At 41.7% G+C, this 20,639-nt stretch overlaps 1 protein-coding gene across 2 annotated transcripts in view; it reads left to right on the top strand.

The window, feature by feature from the left end:
* The window catches only part of dscamb (Down syndrome cell adhesion molecule b), a 134,490-nt gene that overhangs the window by 19,530 nt on the left and 94,321 nt on the right, over window positions 1-20,639 (top strand). For both annotated transcript variants that reach the window (XM_026193164.1, XM_026193165.1), the window contains exons 2-3: window positions 526-843; window positions 2,193-2,339. In XM_026193164.1, coding sequence (XP_026048949.1) covers window positions 526-843; window positions 2,193-2,339 — 465 coding nt within the window. The remainder of the gene's footprint in view (window positions 1-525; window positions 844-2,192; window positions 2,340-20,639) is intronic.

The raw sequence follows: 20,639 nt of genomic DNA, 5'->3' as shown, positions 1-20,639 counted from the left end.
TCTGCTGCCTTGGCTTCTTCACTCTGAAATCAAACAGCTGTAGATTTATATGCAGCTAATTGAGCCAACATTGACATTTATTACCCTCCTATCCTCTTGAGAATGCTCCTGCACTAACTACATTTAATGCCATTCTCTTTACAGTGATGCCAGTTTAAACCGAAGCATGAACATAATCACGGCCGTGGACCTTATTTCATAATTGATGGGAGTTTATGTTAATTTAATGTTCCCAAAATCCCAGGGATGGGAATACACTGATGAATCTATAACTGCTGATCATGAGCAATGAATAAGCAACACTTGGAGTCAGAGATTTTTAATAAATACTGATTCAATCTTCTTCATCTTAACTAATTTAAATTGATACTTAAATATCAAGAGCTTAATATCAAGAGCTTATTTATCAACTTATGTTAAGGTGGTGCTTTCAGCAATAATTACTGCAAAATTTAAAAATGAAAGACTGATAAATAAAATCAAAACCACAGATTGTGATGTTCTCCTATTTTTTTTCTTTTCCAGTTTTCAGTGAAGACCTACATTCCAGCTTATACTTTGTCAATGCATCTCTGCAAGAGGTAGTATTTGCCAGCACCACAGGGACCTCTGTGCCCTGTCCTGCTGGGGGTGCGCCGCCTGCCTCGCTGCGATGGTATCTGGCTACCGGCGAGGAGATCTACGATGTCCCCGGCATCCGTCACGTTCACCCCAATGGAACCCTCCAGATCTTTAACTTCCTGCCATCCAGCTTTAGCAAGCTGATCCATGACAACACGTACTACTGCACTGCCGAGAACCCTTCTGGCAAGATTAGGAGTCAGGATGTCCACATCAAAGCCGGTGAGTCTCCAGATAAGGGTTTGAAGGACTTGTTGTTATTGTGATGATGGGGGAACTTGCATGAGTATGAATTTAACAGACTGAGTGTACAACACTTGTAGTACTGATAGTGTGTTATTTTTTTGTAGTTTAGTGGTTAAGTCCAGCAAAGGTCCAAAATCTTACAATAATGCTGCTTAAAGGCTTAGAGCAACTAATGATTGATCTGTAGGTATAGATCAGACAGTTGCCAGGCACAACCCTTGATGGTCCAATCCCAAGTTGTTCTCAGGACATGCAAGGTCACTTCTCTCTTTGGGAAGAAACCTAAGGTAGCGCTTTAGATTAGGAGAAACTGGCCTGATAATGTTGGACTTCAATGCACAGCTTTTGGAACTAGTCTACTGGAGAAGGCTAGACTTTAGTGCAATCTGCTATTGCCCTCAGTGATTGGACAGGGCAGTGTCGGACAGAGGTGGGCATACTTGTATCATCGAAGCGTGCTTGAAAACTGGGGTTCTCCCTAGTGTCAAAAAAAGAGATCCTGACTGTAAAGCACAAAATAACAGCTCTGAGTTTCTGGTAGTTTCTTGGAGTCCCTGAGTAGGGTGATGGAAGTGGCCCAAGTTGGAGACACCATTGTCCTACTGGGGGACTTCAGTGCTCATCTGGGCAATGACAGTAAATCTGAATGATCTGAATCCAGGCACTGTTCTGGCATTGGAATATTTGTCCATAAATAACACCACGTTCACGCATAAGAATGTTAACCAGGACACCCTAGGGCATAGGTCAATGATCAGTTTTGTAACTGTATCAGTAGACTTTTGGCCAAATGTGTTGAACAATCAGGGGAAGAGAGGAGCTCAGCAATAACTAATGGTGAGTGGAGGATGCCAATTAGCCCAGCCATGCCTAAATGTATACTGAGGAGGTGCGTCCCACCTCTAGTAGAACTTCAGCAGCATTCTGACGGAGGCTGGGGGTCTGAATAGCCCATGTTATGCACCTCCGTTGATCTGTTCCTACATAGCTACAAGGAGTTGTGTAAGGTGGTTGATACCTGCTGTGGACTGTGTTCTCTGAAACACAGATAAGATTAGAAGTTCATGCTATAACATGCACCAGTTTTGTAGTTAAATTTTTTTAGGTGAAACTTGTGTCTCTACTTTAAGCTACACTTTCCACTACCATGGAAAGTGTCCCTTTCTTTGCAATTTTATACCATAGATCTGAACTCTGATGCTTTCTTTGATGGCAGACCCAGTTTGCTTCACCCTAGATGTCTTTAAAAAAATGCATAATAATGTCATTATTTTGCCCTGTAAATGAGACGTGCCTTTTAATTCTGTTTTTTAATTGTTCAATAGTATCACGGGAACCCTACACAGTCAGAGTGGCTGACCAGAAGGCTATGAGAGGGAGTGTAGCCGTGTTCAAGTGCATTATTCCTGCTTCTGTGGAGGCCTACGTCACTGTCGTATCATGGGAGAAAGACACCGTGTCGCTCAGCTCAGGTAGGAGAAAAACTTCAAATATAGAGCTTTTAGCACTCAAAGCCTCCATGTTCACAACATGGTAATAACTGAACTTAATGTGTATATCTGAAGGTAAAAAGCAAACATTGATGCTAAAATGACCGACCACATTTGTAACTTTGTGCAAGGTATGTACTAAAAAAGACTTTTAGTGGCCATGCCGGTAATTTCTGAGAGTTGTGTCCTTTTTTTTTTTTTTTGCTGTTTATGCCCAGTTGCCTTCCACTTTGCTCTGTGCTCTTTGGACGCTGTGTTCTGTTTAGCTGTGAGTCATCTTCTTACCTGTTTACTGGCTGAGTCTGCCATTACTGGGGCTCTGCAGCTCTATACAGCTATGTCCTCTCACTAGCCAGAGGATGTTGATAACTGTCACATTGAATCACTGGGCTTCTCTTTCTTGTACACACTCCACCTCAGCCAACGCCATTTTGAGTCCAGCAAGGGGTAAAGTGGGACAGTTTACATAGCATTACATACCAATGACCTAGTTTACCCTCCTTATTTGAATCCAGTGGCACAGCGGGATAGCGCAACACACCAGAACGTTCTGTAGCTTGAATTTTTACTCAGGTTAAATGGGATGCTTATCTCTTTGATTGCTCCATGTACTGCCCGCTGGCTGATTTTGCTTCATACTGTGGCGTTCAGGGACCTGTAAGTGAGCACTTGATGTCATTTGACTGAAGGCAGAATCTGGGACGGTGTTTTGGTGGCATTTTAAATGTGTGTGCTCAAGCATGAAGATGTGTCTTCTGATCCATGCCAGCGACTTATTTACTCGAGGTTACTCGAGTTACTCGCTGCAAGCTGCTGGTTGAAGACATTGCCTAATGTCACGGAGAGCGAGCAAATATGCAGCATGCAGATATGATTAGGTTCCGCAAATGAAATGAATCATGTAGACAAGACCCAGAGATGATGTTTATCTTAAGTGTGACTGAAAAAACAAAAGCGTCCATGCAAATGAAATACTTTTACGTGTGTTCTCTAGATCAAAAACAAAAGTTTGTTGTCCTGAATTAGAAAATACATGAAGAACGCCTCTCCGTGTATAGACCAGGAGTAGTATTTGTGCCATTTCTGCAAATTAAAATGCAATGTCTGCCAATTATTTTTTCCAAATCAGCTCTGATACAGTCCACAGTGATGTCTGTGCTTTTTACCGCAGGCCAGACGGCCTATAGAATATGCAGTGAAGTTTTGATGGATTATATTGTACACTTGGTGTTCTTTTGAGTTCTTTCACGAGTGTTCAAAAGAACAACGATATCGGATTGTCTGTGTTTACTCCAATAAGTATTGCAGCAGGCGAGTGCTGTCAAAAGCATGAGCACACGGTCAAAATCACTGCTGCTCGGTGATAAATATTTGATGGTAGATTCTGATGCATGAGCGGATTCACCGCGCACTGTTATGGAGAGGGTATGTTTACTCTAGGAGGGTTAGGAGGTGTGTGTGTGTGTGTTGTGTGCTCGTGTTTGTGCGTGAGCAAAGAACAAGAGAGTGAGTGAGAGACACCATAAGGATACCAACCGGGCTTGACAATGGCAGGGGGATGCAGTCTGGCCCAGCCTAGTTTTCCGACTTTTTTTTCTCCCACAGCCCTTTCCTTTCTTTTATTCAGTTTTACATAAAAGACGATTTAGTCTCAGAGGACACAAAATAAAGCTATCCCACCGCCTCACTGAATTATTAATCTCAGGTTTTTGTTGGGAGCGGTAACATCAAGTGCACTTCTCTACCTTTGCACGGTGCATCAGAATTAGAAGAAAGACACATCTTTTATAAGATATTTCTCTGAATAGAGGCTGAAATAATCAAAATGGTTAAAACATTGTGGCAGATCATGGTGATAAAGACCTGCGGCTCTGAAACATCTAAGCTGATACCAACAATGTGCTCACTGCTTAAATGTTCAGGTGTGAGTTTTTGCCTTTTGAGATCTCTAAGTCGCAGAGAGGAAACTGGCTCAAATCGCAGCTGCTGACATCTGTGGAATATCCAGTGATTCACATTAGGGTCAAAAATAGATGCATAATTACAGACTAGAGCTTGTCTTAATTAATCAGCTGTGATTGAAAAGTTAATTACAATATGAATTACCTTTCAGAACGAGGACTGCTTAGTAGTCATTTGAAGCAGCCTGTTTTCAATGTGAATGAGCATGATGCAAGCTCACCGGGTCCTAATGTTGCCACTAACATACCATTAACCCGTCATGAATTTTAAAATGGATCTCGCAGCACGAGCTTTCAAATGGCCGGCTCCGATCGCCTCCTCGCCGCTTTTGATAAACAATTGACAGAGCTAATACAGAGATGAAAGGGGTAAAAAAATATGAAAGGAAGGAAGGTAGAGTAGGGAGGGGAGGAGTTGAGCTGTGTCCTACTGTGGTCCTGCCAGGATTTTATATGATGGACCTTTATTTGAATGCACGTGTGCGCTCCTGTTGTCTTACTACCTGTGTGCACAAATTCATGTAAATGCAGAGCTTTTCTTTTTTTTTTTACACACCCCGGTGTGTTTGCATGTCAAGTGCCCGTGCTTTTTGAAAAGGGTTAGTGTGTGTCTCTTTGTTTTCTATCTACCTGCCTTTTGTCTCCTATCATTCATGATATGAGGCAGCTTAATGAGCTGGGCGGCCTTGGTTTCAGACAAGAGCTTCTGCAAAACCAGTGCTTAAACGCCGAATGAGCTGCAGAGAACATGTTGTCTCAGAGACCTTGTGCTCGTCTCTAGGATGCTCATAGTTACCTATGTTGTGCAATTTGAGCACAAATTCGCCCTGTGCTTGCATCGTCAGTCGTGAGCTGAAATCTGTCAAGTCGTAGATTAGTTCCTCTTGTGCCTACCGTGTACAGACCAACTTCTTATTGACTGTTCTTGCGCACTATAGATGAAGAGGGAACATTAGCCCAAAGTTATCATGCTGTTGGTAAGAAAGGATGCACACAAGATAGCTCTCAGGGTTTAACTTTTGTTTTGCAAGTAGAGGCATCAAACTTTGAAACTGAAAGAGCGGAATTTTCGGCGTAGTGCCTAGATGTGAGTGTTTAGATTATGTAATTGGATCCTTTCTTTAGGTTAATAAATTATAATTTGACTTGTATTTCTCAATAATGTCAGATTGCTGCCTATCTTGGTCTAGGATGTTGTCCCAAAAAGCATCAGAATCTTTCTTTTTAAAGATTGTGCCAAATCAAGTTTAATCTATAGCACATTAAAAAAACAGCTGTTGGTGAAAGTGCTATGCATCTAAAATAAAAATAACATGAAAATACAGGACAAAATGACAAAATGAGTTTAAGAAGGGAAATGTTTGATCAAGCACTTGGCAACAGTGGGAAGAAAAACTCTCTTTTAACAGGATGAAACTTCTGGAAGAACTAGGCTCAGCTGTCACTGACCACTGACAACACTTATCAACCATCTCATCATTTGTAATAGTTAGCCTCATATCGTTGTCTTTTAAATTGCTGGGGATTTGTAGCTTTGGTTTCTAACTATTAAAATCAAAATGAATGATATGATTCATTTGACAAGACCTATCAGGCCCAGTGCTGTAATGTACTTAGGCTAAGAGAAACTAAACCTGTACACCTATCACAAACTAATCCGGGAGGAAACCTGACACAGCCTATGATAATGACGTGTAAGCCAGACCGATGACCTGCAGAAACTCCCTGGGGGACAGCTGGTAAAGAGGGGAAAGGTGAGGAGGGGTCAGGTAGGATGGGGAGAGGACAGGAAAAGAAGAAGGAGGCCGTATCTCCTTGTGACAGGGAGATATGGCCTCCTTCAGGGAAAGAAAATGCATGCCTCTCGTCTTTTCGGGCAGGAGATTAGGTTAGAGATGAAAGACAGGAAGCTTTATTGTGCAATACAGTAAGACACAGGCTTAGAGTGCGAAGGAAGGAAGAGACTCCACAGGTCCTGCCTACTTCCAGGGTGTGCTGCCATCTTGGCTGTCCACCCTCTAAATTCCACACAACATTGCATAACTTTTCTTCTCCGATGTTTGAATAAAATTTGGACAGTGCATACATTCTATAAGAGTACAGCACTTGTCTGTCGTCTAGATTTGGCCAAATCTTTATATAAATATATTTTTACTATTCAGTAATTTTTTTTTAACCAAAAACATGTCCTCATACTTCATTTATTAACAAATATCACATTTTTTGTTTGTTTTGATTTTGTTCGCAAATTATATTGTGATAAACTAAATATTTCTAATATTTATTAACTGTTTATTAATTGCAAAATAGAACTACAAACATATCCTGTATCACTGGATCATACCGCGCACGTTTTAAAGAGAGAGAGTTTTTTTGGTTTGTATACACTATATATAATATATTGTAATATAGTGTTTATCCATAATGATAAAATCAGATGTTGACATTTTTTATGTTTATGTTTGACTGAGGAAAATACTTCTCTTCTCTTCCATCCTCCTCCGCCGGCCTTGACTGTCGGACTTTTTTCTTTTCCTCTCATTTCGTTGCATAACCTGCTTGGCACAGTGCCCCAGTCAATTTCCTCCTGCATGGAAAATGCTATTTTTTTTATTTGCTTTATGCAAATAACTCCATCCAATACTCAGAGCATCGGCGAAGGGGACAAAAAAAAAAATCTGGCTACATTTTTCAGTCACATGCGTGTTGGCTTCTTGCATTCTGCTCACTCGTCTCTCTTCCTTGTGAGTGCTTATAGGGGCTAATTAAACAGTTTGCTTCCTAATAGAATCACAGCCTTAACCAGCCAGCGGCCCAGTCGCGGGAATGTAAAGGATGTCTTCAAAGGGGCTACTGTAGGTGTTTGGTTTACGTGATCACTGTTGCAGGATTTTTATCATGCCAGTGATGTGCCACCGTCTCCATTTTTCACTGAGATTGACAGTGAGGGCACTGAGAAGGCAGGCAGAGATGGGGCTGTAAATTCAACACGCCCAAAGTCAGGCCAACCTTGAAAGGAGGGCACAGTGCTAGGAATGAGCTTGCGAGGGAATAAGATGCAATGAAATGTCGAGAAGGAGAGGACAGATTAGAAGAAAGGAAGTGAGGGGAGAGTTGAGGAAACAAAAGAGTGAGAAGGAAGGGCTAGAGAGACGTGTGGGTGAGGCTTTTTCTTTGGTAAACAAGAGACTGCATCACATTCGCCACATGATCTCGTCCCTCTGTCTTCCTCTTTAAAGCTTTCTTCACTCGTTCTCACTTTCAGTCTCTTTCAAATTTCTGTTTCTTCCTCCCCACACGAGCAGGGTTTGTTGATCTTGTTGTTGGGGGGCTTGAAAATGGGTCAAGCACAAGAGTGCGATGACTGGAATTCAGAGAAAGCTCAAGATATTATTATGAGCATGTGCGCATATCAGCACATATATGTGCCTGTGTGTATGTGTGTGTTTGCACCACACTCCACCCATTCTGCAGTGAAACCCTATGAAAACAACACCGCCTATCATTTTGCTCCCCCCCTCCTCCCACACAGATCAGCAGTTAGTGAAATGCTGACCCTTGTCTTTCACTGCACCCCTTTTCCCAGTCCCCACACACACACACACACACACACACACACACACACACACACACACACACACACACACACACACACGCACGCGCTTGTTTTCATATCTTAGTGAAGACATCTAATTGACATAATGCTTTCCCTAGCCGCTTACCCTAACCATTAAAAATGGTTATGGTTCTCAGCCTAAACCTAATGATAACCTAATTGTAACCCTGACACTAAAACCACATTTTGAGCCTTAAAAATGCCTTTAAACTTGTGGGGACGGGCATTTGTCCCCATAAGTGACTGTTGGTCCCCACAAGTATAGTGCCAAGCCAATTTTCTGTCCTCAACAAGGACGTCTAAACATGTACACACACACACACACACACACACACACACACACACACACACACACACACACACACACACACACACACACACACACACACACACACTGACTCTAAAGGAGATGGGGTGCTTTTTCTTTCTATAGTATGTTTCTCTGTAAATGTGCTGCTTCTGAGTAACTATTTCTATTTTTAACAGCACATATTTGTTGTGTGTGCAGATTGTGATGTTGTCACATAAGGAGTGTTTTGGGTTGGTGGGCTAAGGCCACTCTCTCGTAATAAAAAAAGCAAAAAGCAAAATCAATAGTTGTGCGCATTAATCACTCTGCTGCCACAGAGAATTATGGGAACGCGAGCTGAAGGATGCATTTTGTGCATTTGCGACTTATGAGTGCTGCGTGAAGGGGAGTTTGGGGAATTGGAACAGGACGAGACAAGACCCTTTTAGCAAGAAGTGAGGTTAGCGCGGAGATGTTTTCTTGTGTACACGCATTGTGCGCGCAGTCATCTCACTGTTGCCTTGTCTTAGCTCGCTGTTGGGTGGCATTCACACCGTGTTATTTTGAAAGCTTTGATGTTTGAGGCTTTAAAATAGCTGGGATCACATTTTCATCTTGAAGGTTCTTTAATAAGCAGCGGTTTTTGGATGGTTCAGGAACATTTTTACGCTTTGTACATTATTATTTGGATTCAGATCTTCCTTCAGTACAGAGGAGAGATAAAGAAAACCTCGCTCCCCTCTGACTTTCTCTTTGAGCTTCCACTGTTTGAAGTCTCCATCTTAGTTGTGGTGAGGGCTTGAGGACGTGATACATATTTGATAAGGATCGATAGAAGGGTTACTGAGACTGAGATGGAGGGAAATCAATCTTGGACTGGGCTTCCCAAAAGCATCTTAAACCTAAGGTGATCTTTGAAGAATCCAGCTCTGGAGCTGATGCACAGACTCGTACATTCTCACAGAAACACAATGCAATTTTTAAAAAAGTTCCTTTCATGTCCTCTCTTTTCCTTTTTCTTTTTTTTTAGTTCATCTGTTGAACAACTGTTTCACTGATGTTCATGTTTTATATTAAACCGTCTACTGACATAATCGCTATGCACATAAAACAATAAAGCAATCTGTTTAGTGATGGGGGACTGAACAGCAGGCAGCGTTCTGGCACGGTGGCTGTGATTCCCAGCTGATACTCCATACGGATAGACAAAATCAACAACTGTTGAGGCGGGCATTCTTCCATCAGTGTTTACTAATAAACAGTAGCAATATGGCAGCCATTAGGCTGTTTAGGCTGAGAATGATTAGGGTGGTGATGGCTAGGCGCAATGGGAGACTGAACATGCTCTCATCTTTAATAGGCAATTTGGCTATGGGGGATGCCGCTTTGTTTTTGACTTGGCCTGAAGACAGAAGCTTAGATAAGCGCTGATTTGGAAGAGTGTGCTGCGAGTGCAGTGATCTCATTTTAGGAAATTTGTGTTACGGAGGCCAGTGCGATCTGCTGAAAGAAAGTGTAGACTATCGAGATGACATGCAATTTGAAGTTACTCTTGATCTTATACGCATTGTCTTATTACCTTAACAAATAAGACAGAAATAGAAAGATGTAAATAACTTAGCTTTTTTTCCAGAGAAAAGTTAGAAATTTAAGTTTTGTGGTTGAAAGAAGCTCATCTAGAGGAAAAGGTCCATCCTGCCTGAGCTTTTGGATTACTGTAGAGCAATGCTCGGCTGAAAATGGACTGGATCCGGGCCAGAACTAGCCTGGCGTCGGGCCAAAACACAGATTAGTAATAAGCATGGTGTGAGCTAATTACAGCCGGAACAAGCAATTAATTTCTGTTTATAAACTCTCCTGTATGTGGGCTGCTGAATGAAATGGCTGCGTAGGTGCAAGCACCCTGTGCTCATGCATGTGTCTGCATGTGTCATGCATGACAGGTGGTGGGGTTCACGGAGGAATGTGTCCATATGTTCCCAGCTCAAGCACTGGGATAAATTGAGACAAACTGGTGTGCTCAGTCACATCCCATAATGCAGCAGTGTCTGATCCCATCTTAAGTGACTGATTAGAGTAAAAAAGGCACTTAATAACTCAAATTACTCTGCTGACCTAATAGGGATTTTTCACTCCATTTTTTTCTCTCTCTCTCATCTTCCATCCAATCAAGGATTAATACTTGCTCTTATTCTTCTCCCAGGGTGGTAAATCTGTAAAAATACAGTAAATCACATTGAGCCTCTTTAAACTTTCACACAGTGCCTGGGAGCCCGTGGGCCCCATGCTGGGCATCTGTAACACTGATTAGACATGATCATGGTTTCAGAACACCTGCAGTGGACACCAATCACAGAGTCAGAGAGAGGGATCTAATTTTACAACCAAACACTGTGTGGATGTATAAGTTCGTCTTAACATCCAGCTATAGCTTGTGAAAACACTACTGCATCTTCCCGAGTTACGAAGCTCTGGGAGCTCTCCGTGTTATCTCAGCTCAGGTTTAGTTGCTACAAATGTTACCGGACAGCCTCTGTAAAATGCTTGGAACTTGAAAGACACGTGCTCTGACCAGGCAGGATTGCCATTGAGTTGCATTATGGAAAATAAGAATCAGTGTCTGGGAGGCAGAATTTCCCTCTCGGGTCGATCAAATTTGACTAGACTTTGTTTCTTTTTCTTTTCTTTGCTGTGTCTCCTCAAGCGTTGACCTGTTCACGTTCATCTGGGCTAGCGTTAGGATGCATTTTTGCCACGCGCTAAACAAACATAGTTTTAGAAACTATTACATGTTGTTGCATGCATTTTAGCCCCAGACTTTTTCTGTTATAGGATTTCCATTTTCCCCAATAAAGGTGAAGATGTGAAACTAATCCTACCCCAAACCCTTAATACAGTGACCTGGTGAAGCCTGCTAATATCATCAGAATATTTTAAAAGCGCAAATTTTAAACTCTTTTGCCAAATAATAAAAGAAAATGAACCCGATTGAGCTTATTGGTGGCTTGAACATTAATCAGTGTTTGGGACTAGTGCAACAAATATACTATCGTAATTTTTCTCACTGTTAGTTGCTGTACTGTTCTTTTTTTAATGTTCTTTTTGGTGCCAAGCAGCTATAACTGGTCACTTTTCTTCTGATACAGCTTTGTTTTAGCCATTCCCCGAACACCTGAGATGTCCAATTACTGCACAGTTTTAGCGCATCGTGCAAGTTTGAGTTGACTTCACCGGTGACAAATGGACAAATCGCTCTCCAGATTGAATCCATCACAAGTAAATGACCAGCTGACTTCACAGCAAGGTGACCCTCCATCTTTTCCTTGATGTATGAGGCATCAAGCATCATTATTTTTCTTCAAGGCTCGTTTTCTTTCCTCTTGCCTCTTCTTTGGCATGAGCCTTGAGAACAACACTTAGACACACACAGACAATCACACACTCGGTATACTCGTGGCCCGTCTTTGACCTCACCTTGTCATTGTGCAGCCAGTGACTAAGATCCAAACACCCAAACTCCCGGTGGACTGCTGCTAAGTGGCTGTGGTGAAAACAGCGGGTCTGCTATGTCCTCACTGTGTGCTAGCTGTGTGTCTATGTGCAATTAAAAGCAGACAAAAACATTTATAATTAAGCTTCCTGTGATATTACCGCACTGAATTAATGATTTCGAGATATGTGGGGGACTTCTTGTACAAGAGGTTCTTAAACCTGAGAGGACGCGTCGTACTGAAGCATTAATGGCGCTGTGCGTGTATGTGGCCAGTCAAACTGTCATTTGCAGCAGTGACGTCACGAGGTGACAACCACGGGCAGAGTGGCCTTTTGACAGACGCAGCCTGTAATCTGCACATCAGCGTAGGAGTTGAGCCAGCCTATCACAGCCGAGCGCCCATCGCCGCACACGCTTATCACCTGCGTACAGCTGCTGTTGCCCCTTTGAGGGAGCGAGTGAAGAGGATGGAGAGAAAGGAAAGAAAGCACAAGAATGAGTGCCTGAGACAGAGGCTGATTTGTGTTGTGTCGCAGCACATTCTCGCCTGCATCTTTCTTTCATACAGTTTCTAAGGTGTGCGTTTGAAGAAGCATTTTTCTGGATCCTATAATCCACATTTTTTCCCTCCCATTTAAGGGTCGAATGGAAGGAAAGTCTTTGTGTTTGTTCTGATTAGTGCTGCATCAGCCCAGCAATAGTTAAAAATGTGATTCAGAGTGGAAGCATGCTTTGTAGCCCTTGCGAAATGAGAAAGGAAAGAGAGAGAGGAGAGATAAGCTCAATCTGAATTGATTTTCGTGTTACTTTCTGCTGTACTTGAGTTTCCATAGCAACGTGGTCAGGTTCCCTCGGCCTCCTAGGGCAAGTGTAATTGTTGTCTCTTTCTTCCAGCAAACTTTCCTTTCCTTTCCTTTCCTTTGTCTTTTGTCTCTGAAAAATGGAAACATACTGTAGATAAAATGGTTCTTGGGTTTCTTTTTTGCAGCTGGCTGAGACAGAATATTTGTATTAATAGTAGCACAGTACCGCCATCCAGCCAAAAAAATTCCATGTTCTCTGAAAGGGAGCTTTGGAAATTGCTTAACAATGTAACATTTAAGTTTATCCAACTACTCTGACTGAGAAATCTCATATATATTGAGAGGCAGTAGCTATGTTTCCCCATATAAGGCCAGTGCATAAATTATTATAATGCCCCTAAGACCAAAGTCCCAAACACCGGTCTATTCAAATATTGTTTTTATCCATCCAACTGTCTAAAACTCAAAGATGTGCACTTTACTTTAAGGTTTAATTTAAGAAGCAATAAAGAATCTGCACAACCGAGAAAGTCTAAGTGTCAAGATCGTTTGCAGTCGCTTGTCATGCGTTTTGATAAATGATGCATCGGTTATCAAAACAGATGAATTTCTCTTAATTCACGGTTAATGAATTTCAGCTTTAAATGGGTTCAAAAGGTAAGTGTTTTATTATTTCCTTTGCTTTATGATTTATTGCTGTATCTATAAGGCTTGTCAGTGATTTACAGCTCTTTGCTCCTGTTGTCCCCTGACTGATTACCATAATATAAGAGCTTTATTTTCAAAAGAAGCTCAGATATAATCAGTGAAAATGGCCGTGACTGAACCTTTGCAGAGTTTAGATTAAAAGAACAAAATGTGTTCACGCACAAATTTTGAAGACGGAGACAGACAAAGGAAGCGAGGAGGAAAAGGAAAAAAAAAGAGTAGCATAATCCTAAACTGAGTTTGCTGCACATCATCTGATAGATGCATCTTTAAAAAATAAATTAGATATCAGAGCTCTCTGTGAGAGTCCAGTGATACACTGCTGTGCACATAACGAGGCCTTCACAGCTGTTTGGAGTCTAATGGCTCAAAGAGGCCTTGCCTCCTCAGCAAGAAGATATGGAATGCATCTCGGGGCATTTGATTGCTGCTGATCGAGAAACATTTACATTATGGCTTTTAGGACATTATCGAAGAAAAATGGTCCAAAAGCTGATGGAGCTGAGGTCAGCACTCTGACTGTATTTACAGTATATTAGAAAGTGCCTGAGGGAGGCACAAAAAGTCTGGATGTCTCCGCAAAACATGCTCACCGATATCTAGGTTAAAAAAGGTGTATATTGTTGATTGAGTTAATTTAGCACACAATAACATTAATGTTTCACTTATTGTGTTCTGCTTTGGGTGGGGATGACAGCTAGCTGCTTAAAATGTACAATGCCTTATTTCGAGTAAGCCTCTGCATCTGTGATGGCCTTGGACCTGCCCCAATCTGCTCTGTGTTTTCTTCCTCCAGATCGATGCTAATTAATACACATTTCCCCCAGGGACGGTGGGGAGGCCATGCAGACAATCAGAAATTGCCGTCATAGGCTAGAGTTGAGCCGAGAGCTTTATGAGGAAATAAACCTTCCAAATATTTGCATACAGCAAATAGCTGGAGCCTCGTGTCGTATGTTTCCAACAGCGCTGCCGCTACGAGGCATCAGTCATGAGCTGGGGCTCAGTCTGAGAAGCTAAGTGGACAATCAGTGTTTATCCAGTGGCATATGTTAATTGGCTTGTTAGGCGGAGGCAGCGCCTTGTCTAATCATGTGCTTTAATGCAAATCCAGTTCGCGCAAAGTTCAGCCTTCTATTGTTTTAGCAGCCATATTCCATTAAATCCAAAGGTGTGCACGCCTGTGGTTTACGGTACAGCCAGCTGTACAATACAAAATGGCTGTGCCTATATGCGAACAGCCTTCTGGTTCAATGCTCGTTTTGTTTACTTTCCCATTCCTGCTCTTCTCTCCTCCCTCCATCTTCCTCTGTTAAAACAAGTGGAAAAAAATGAAAAAGGGGAGACATGTTTTTGTGCATGCCTGGCGGACAGATAGGCGCTGCATAACTAGCAGTTTCCTCTGAAGTAGAGAGAAATCTATTTGCTTGTAGAAGCTGCTTGCATAATCCTTTAGTTACACTTGCCAGCTGTGAGCAAAGATATGGCGCTGTGGGATTTGGCATGAATATCATTGGGAGGACAAAAAAATGAAACTGATAAGTGTTTGTGCATAGGGTCCTTTGCATAATCCAGGATAACCCATAATCTGAGTTTCCCAAATAGATGTAGCGAGAAACCATTAATGAGAGCATATTGTTTGAAAAGAGAGCACATTTAAAGATAATGTGCACATTTCAAAAACTCTGAAATCAGAGATTAGGTTTAATTTGCTTTTGATTATTGGAAATTTTCTTAAACCAATAAATTTTGAATATTCTACTCAAGAAAAAAAATTAAAATAAAAGAAGGAAGGTGTTGTCAAAGCCATAATCTGTGAGCCACGTATACAGTGCAGTCTGGTCTTTTTCTGGGTAACACCCTCATGAACACATTGTGGCCAAGCTAAAACACCTCGTCTCCCTTTTTCTCTCTTTGCTCCATATCCTTGTTTCCTTCTGTCTCGGTCAACAGTGTGCACTGCAATAAAGAAAAAACACATCACTCAACAGCTTTCAATACATCTGTCCAACCTCTTAGGGTATTTGTTTGCTCAGACTCCGCTGCCCCGGCACCTGCATTTTATACTTCTCTCTGCGTTATCGGACTGTAATAGACAGCTGCTGAAAGCTGGTGTGAAATATCTGTATGCTACAGTGTGCAGACCCTGATTCGCAGAGGCCTATAATATCTAAATAATGGGATGAAACACTCTCGGGTATGAAATGTTTACATATTTTTCCCCTTTACTGGCATAATTTGTGAAAATCACTTGATGTACCGCCTAAAATTTAGAGCCACCATATCTGTAGCGGCTCAATCTGACGATGAATAAGCAACAAGTAACAGGATGTAAATAATATTTTGCCTCCAAGTTAATAATTGCTCAATTTAACAGGGAGAGTCCTTTGGTGCAATATGGTGTAGCTTTGTTTCTTCACAGCATCAGCACTGTAGACGCCTAAAATGAATCAAAAATGATCACTAATGTGCTTTAAGCCGTCTCTAAACCACAGCGCAGCTTAAAGTTATAAAGATGAAACTGGTTTAGCTTTTTTCATGATATCTGTTGATTTCAAAAAATGTATTATTGTCAAATTAGTTAATAACGTTAGCAGCATTTGTCTTACTGCATACAATAAAGTGTACATTTAAATAGAAAGAATCCACCTATGAAGATGGCCTCAGTTTTCACAGTTTCTGCAACATGGCTCCCACTGTTTTGTCTTCACTGTGTGTTTATAGTCTGTCTCTCATTCCCATGTAACATTAACATTTCATTATCCAGAGGAAACAATAGAAATATACAAAAGGAAAAAATAATGGAAGTCTCCGCATCCAGAAAGGTTAAAATATTGATGGGGTTGCAGGTAAATGACTCAAAATCTGAGCGAGAGGATGAAAATGTGGGCTATAAGGAGAGCGAGCAAGGCGAAGAGGGGAAGACATCACTTGTAAAGCTGGGCTCTGAGGGGGCTTGGGCGCATAATCAATGAAGTGAAGTGTGTGTGTGTTGTATCTGTGGCGTCAAGTCGGCTTCACAGAAGCCAATCCTATTTTTACAGGGTAGACAGGTCTGTTGCTATGCTCTTTGAGAAGGTCTCCCGCAGCTTGGAAAAAGACACTGAACATCCACTCAGGGTTTGTATCACACCTCCAGAGTGGACAGAAGAAAAATGGGCAGTCAGAGCGAGGGGGGCTCCCTCCACTAGGTGACAGATTCAATTGATTATTGATGATTTGATCCATTATACACTCAAAGGAACGTGTTGACACCAGCAGAAATAGACTCTGTACTTATTCATTTCTTTTTAGGGAGAGGTGTGAATGCAGGGAAGACACATGCTGTCTAGAAAAAGGTGAGCATGACGAGCTCGTTTTAACTATTTATTAAGTATTTCATTATTTACTTCTAAAACTCTCAGCTAAAGCGTGTAACCGGTTCAGTTATCGGTTTAAAATGTTTCGATAAAAGTGAAATAAAATCATGTGATTGGATTTTGGTTGAAAGCACAACATTAAAAGGTCGATATCAGAGTGTCATTGTAAGCTTTGACTCAAAGAAAAGATGTTTGTCTGTCTCTCTTTGTGGTAAACATGTAGCTAAACTGATGCTTAAGTGATTAAACATACTGTACAGGCGGGATTATTGTTCACAAACAAGTCACTCAGATTGCCTCCTGTGTGTTTTTTTTTTTTCTATTTTATGTCATCTTGTCCAGATGTCATCTATTAGACATCAGATTAGGAAGAGTGGTGTTGGATTAGCCAATCTGGAGCCAGAATCATCTTAGATTAGATTATAGTATATGGACATTTGGGTCGCTGCAGTGGCTCTGCTCAGCCAAAATAACATTAAGTCAGTGTTACACTGCTAGACACTACACAGACTGTAATCAGCAGACGAGCAGAAGGAGGATGACGGCATTACACAGAAGGATATAAAAAACAAAAAAATCCTGCTTTTTTACAACTCAATTACAGTTTGCCAAAAGCTGCCCAACTTCACCAGAAAAAAAAATCAACACTGTTCTTTTCATAAGGGGGTTAAAACGGCAGATGCCCACATAGCCTCTTGTGGTTGCGTGAACAATTGCATGTAAAATCTTAGAATTTTCCAGATGGTTAGTTGTGTGGCCACCGCCACGCCTTATCAGGAAACCCATACAAATGTTAGACAAGCTTCTGGTGTGTGATTTAGTTTGTGGAAGGTGCTTAAATGTAATAATAATATTGATAATACTACCGGTAAATAAAACTGCCTTTAAATAACAGCTACAAACAGGACGTGAACCCAAGACTCGTGTGCTTCTACATCCAGTAAATGTGAACTCTTTGTATTACCTCACCTGACTCCTAAAGGCTTCCTGGCACAGAGTCTTTTTCACCATCTGTCTCACAGAGGCACTAGACCAACAAATCTGCCCACCCTCACGTCCCGTATGTCATTTTAAGATTCATCAGCACTAGTGGCATTTTGTTGTTGAGGGATATGAGGATGTATTATGGAAAAGTCTACAACAATAGCTTTCCTAACAGGAGGTATGTGTGTGTCCTCAGACTGCAGAAAGCCCAGAAATCTGAGCGTGTGCAAAGAAGGTGATCAGGCCTTCAGTACAGACAGCCCTGCTAATAATAATGGTTATTTTCTCCTCCTCCTCCTCTCCCGCTTTCTCTTTTCTCAGTGTTTGTGCCCAGGCCTCCTGGCAGATAGATGTGCAGAGATTACACCTTCTAATTGGTGCTAGCGGCTGTGGGACAGTGTGGTTCACTGTAGTTTAGTGCTGTGTAGACTGGTTTTTATGTAGTGTGGATTTGTAGTAATGATGATAATGACTTCAGAATGGCAAATTTGCTGTTTAACAGAAAACTGCACTAAAGCATGTAAAGTAATGAGATCACAATAGGCTAAACAAAAGTGTGCATTTTTTCCATTAGCAGATTTTTGTTCTTTATTATTATTATTGTTAACTTTCGTAAGTGCTGGTAATGACTGAGTAGATCATGACCTTTATTATTGATTAAATCATGGTTCAAAATATTAGTAGAAGTGGACTGACATTCCAGTCTTATTTAACATGAACAATGTTAGCTTGTATTTTATAGCCATCTTTTGGTTTCTGCAAACACATATTGAGGTTTGACACTTTGTCTATACTTTGGAAGTGAATCAGGCTGCACAAATTACCTGACACAACTCACATGATGAATGATAAAGTTGTTAATTTGTGATATAATTGGAGATGACACTGACCTGGCTATGGGACGGCAATGCTATCTCACTCCTTTGAATCTGAGGCTTTTTGTGTCACTCACAAAGTGCGGAGAAGTGATAGATAACGATCTCACAATGAAACAGGAAGTGTTGCTTTTCTATTAGCTGCACATTTCGCAGTGTATTCATCTGCAGGAACACGACATCCACACGCACATACATATGCATGCTCTATGTCTGCCATATGCCATTTATGAACACAGGCTCTGTGTGACGCCTCTCCCTGTGCAAGTGTATCTGTGTAAGTATGTGATTCTGGTTGCATTTGTCACTCTTTTTTCCTGGGGTGTGTGTGTGTCAGGTCTGATTAAAGTTAACCCCTGTGAGGCGGCTGGTGCACCCCTCCTCTGTCTCTCCTTCTGCTCTCCCTCCACTCCTCCGTCCCTCTATCACTCCATCCCTGGTCTCCTTCCTCCTGGCAGTCTGACAGCACAGGAGAATATGCTCCCTCAAGGTCTCACCCTCCCTTTCTGGCTCCCGCGGGTGCCGTTTCCGTGGAAACAGTGTCAGAGTTGACTGGGTGGGTGCAGATAGATGGCTGCCCTTTATCGGACTACACCACTGGTCCATTAAACGCTACCAGGCAGGACCTGTGCACACACACGCACCCCTCTGTTCTCACCCTGAATGGACCGTTCCACCTGACACGCGTGAATATTAGTCGGCCCAGGCAGAGTGTGTGTGTGTGTGTGTTTGTGTGTGTGTTTGTGCTTTCTTTGTCAGTGTGGATATTGAATGTCTGTGCTTATTACTGCCTATGTGCAGCCTGTGCATGTATGTGTGTGACTGACTGGCAAAATCTCTCATTGAACTGGACGTATTTGGGGAGAATTTCTGTGCAAGTGTCTTCCTTCCTCTCTGTCCTTGGGAAAGAAACAAAATGGAGACTGTTTTTTTTTCCCTTGCTTTGTCTCCCTCCACTCGAAATGATGTAGCAAAGACAGCCAGATCCCTCCACAGCTAGCTTTAGTGAGAGTGAATGCGACCGCTCCGTTTAAACAACTGTATTATTGCACTCTCATAAACATGACTGGAGTAATTGACTGTTAAATTATTTAAATGCAGACAGTTGCAGTTTGTGTTGAGACCACACATCAGCAGGGAGCAACGTGGACAAGCCAACACAGATGCAAAATTTCTTAATTTAAAAAGGAGTTGATGGAAAACACCTGGCTCTTTGGATCTGGCTGGAACATCAAAATATACATATTACATGAATTAAAACCTATCATGTATCATTCAATCTCCTTTTGTTCCCACATTGGTGTTTTTACTCTTCTACAGTTGATACTCTACACCTTATACAGCTACGATAAACCAGCCTCGAACCAAATGCAGCTGTAGGCTCATGAGTAAAAACCTCCAAATGAAAATATGTCTCAGTTTGCACATGCTTAAAGCCAATGAGCCCTTACTGGAAAGAAACATTTGCAACAACCTTAAATGATCTGAAAACGTTTAATATCGAAAACATGTCATTTGTAGAAAATTATTTTACTATTTTGCACACCCGTTGGAAATGGGGTTCCCAGGCACTAATCTGAGAACCACTGACCTGACCAGTTGCATTGCACCAACTGCATATGAAGTCTTGACTCAACCATGTTTTTGCCATATTTGAGTGGCAACATATTAGAAAACCTTAACAGGGACGCAGCTTATCAGTACATAACATCCCCCACCGCACCCCTCCCGACACAGTATTAAAGTAATTACCTCATGCCAGATCCCGACTGAGTTTAGTAGCATGTGATAATCCATGTAGGCGGCATATGGGAGGAGGGGAATTAGAAGTCCAGAAGAAAATAAAGAAATTAAAGCATCCTGGTGGCTTTCTGCAGACCTGTAGGAGGGAACACTCAGCTTCTCCATGTCACTCCAAGGGTGGGTTTGTGCATGCATGTTTGGGAACGTTTGAGAAGGAGTGACATGATTTGTAACTGTGTTAAGATATTTTTACATCTGAAGAGGGGTGTTGCATGCCAAGTAATTGCGTACCAGACAGATGGTGTAATTAATTACATTATTGGAGACCGAGTGCGTGGCTGTATGCTGTGAAAAGAGTCATCATAATATCACAGAAAACCTCAGCGGTTTGATGATGAGATGATGAAAAAAATCAGCTCCATATTGTCAGAATCACATTCTAATGTGGATG

This window comes from Astatotilapia calliptera, chromosome 14, assembly GCF_900246225.1.
Source record: "Astatotilapia calliptera chromosome 14, fAstCal1.2, whole genome shotgun sequence".
Classification (NCBI taxonomy): domain Eukaryota; kingdom Metazoa; phylum Chordata; class Actinopteri; order Cichliformes; family Cichlidae; genus Astatotilapia; species Astatotilapia calliptera.
Note: the sequence above shows the minus strand (reverse complement) of the source record. Positions and strands in the feature narration are given on the sequence as shown.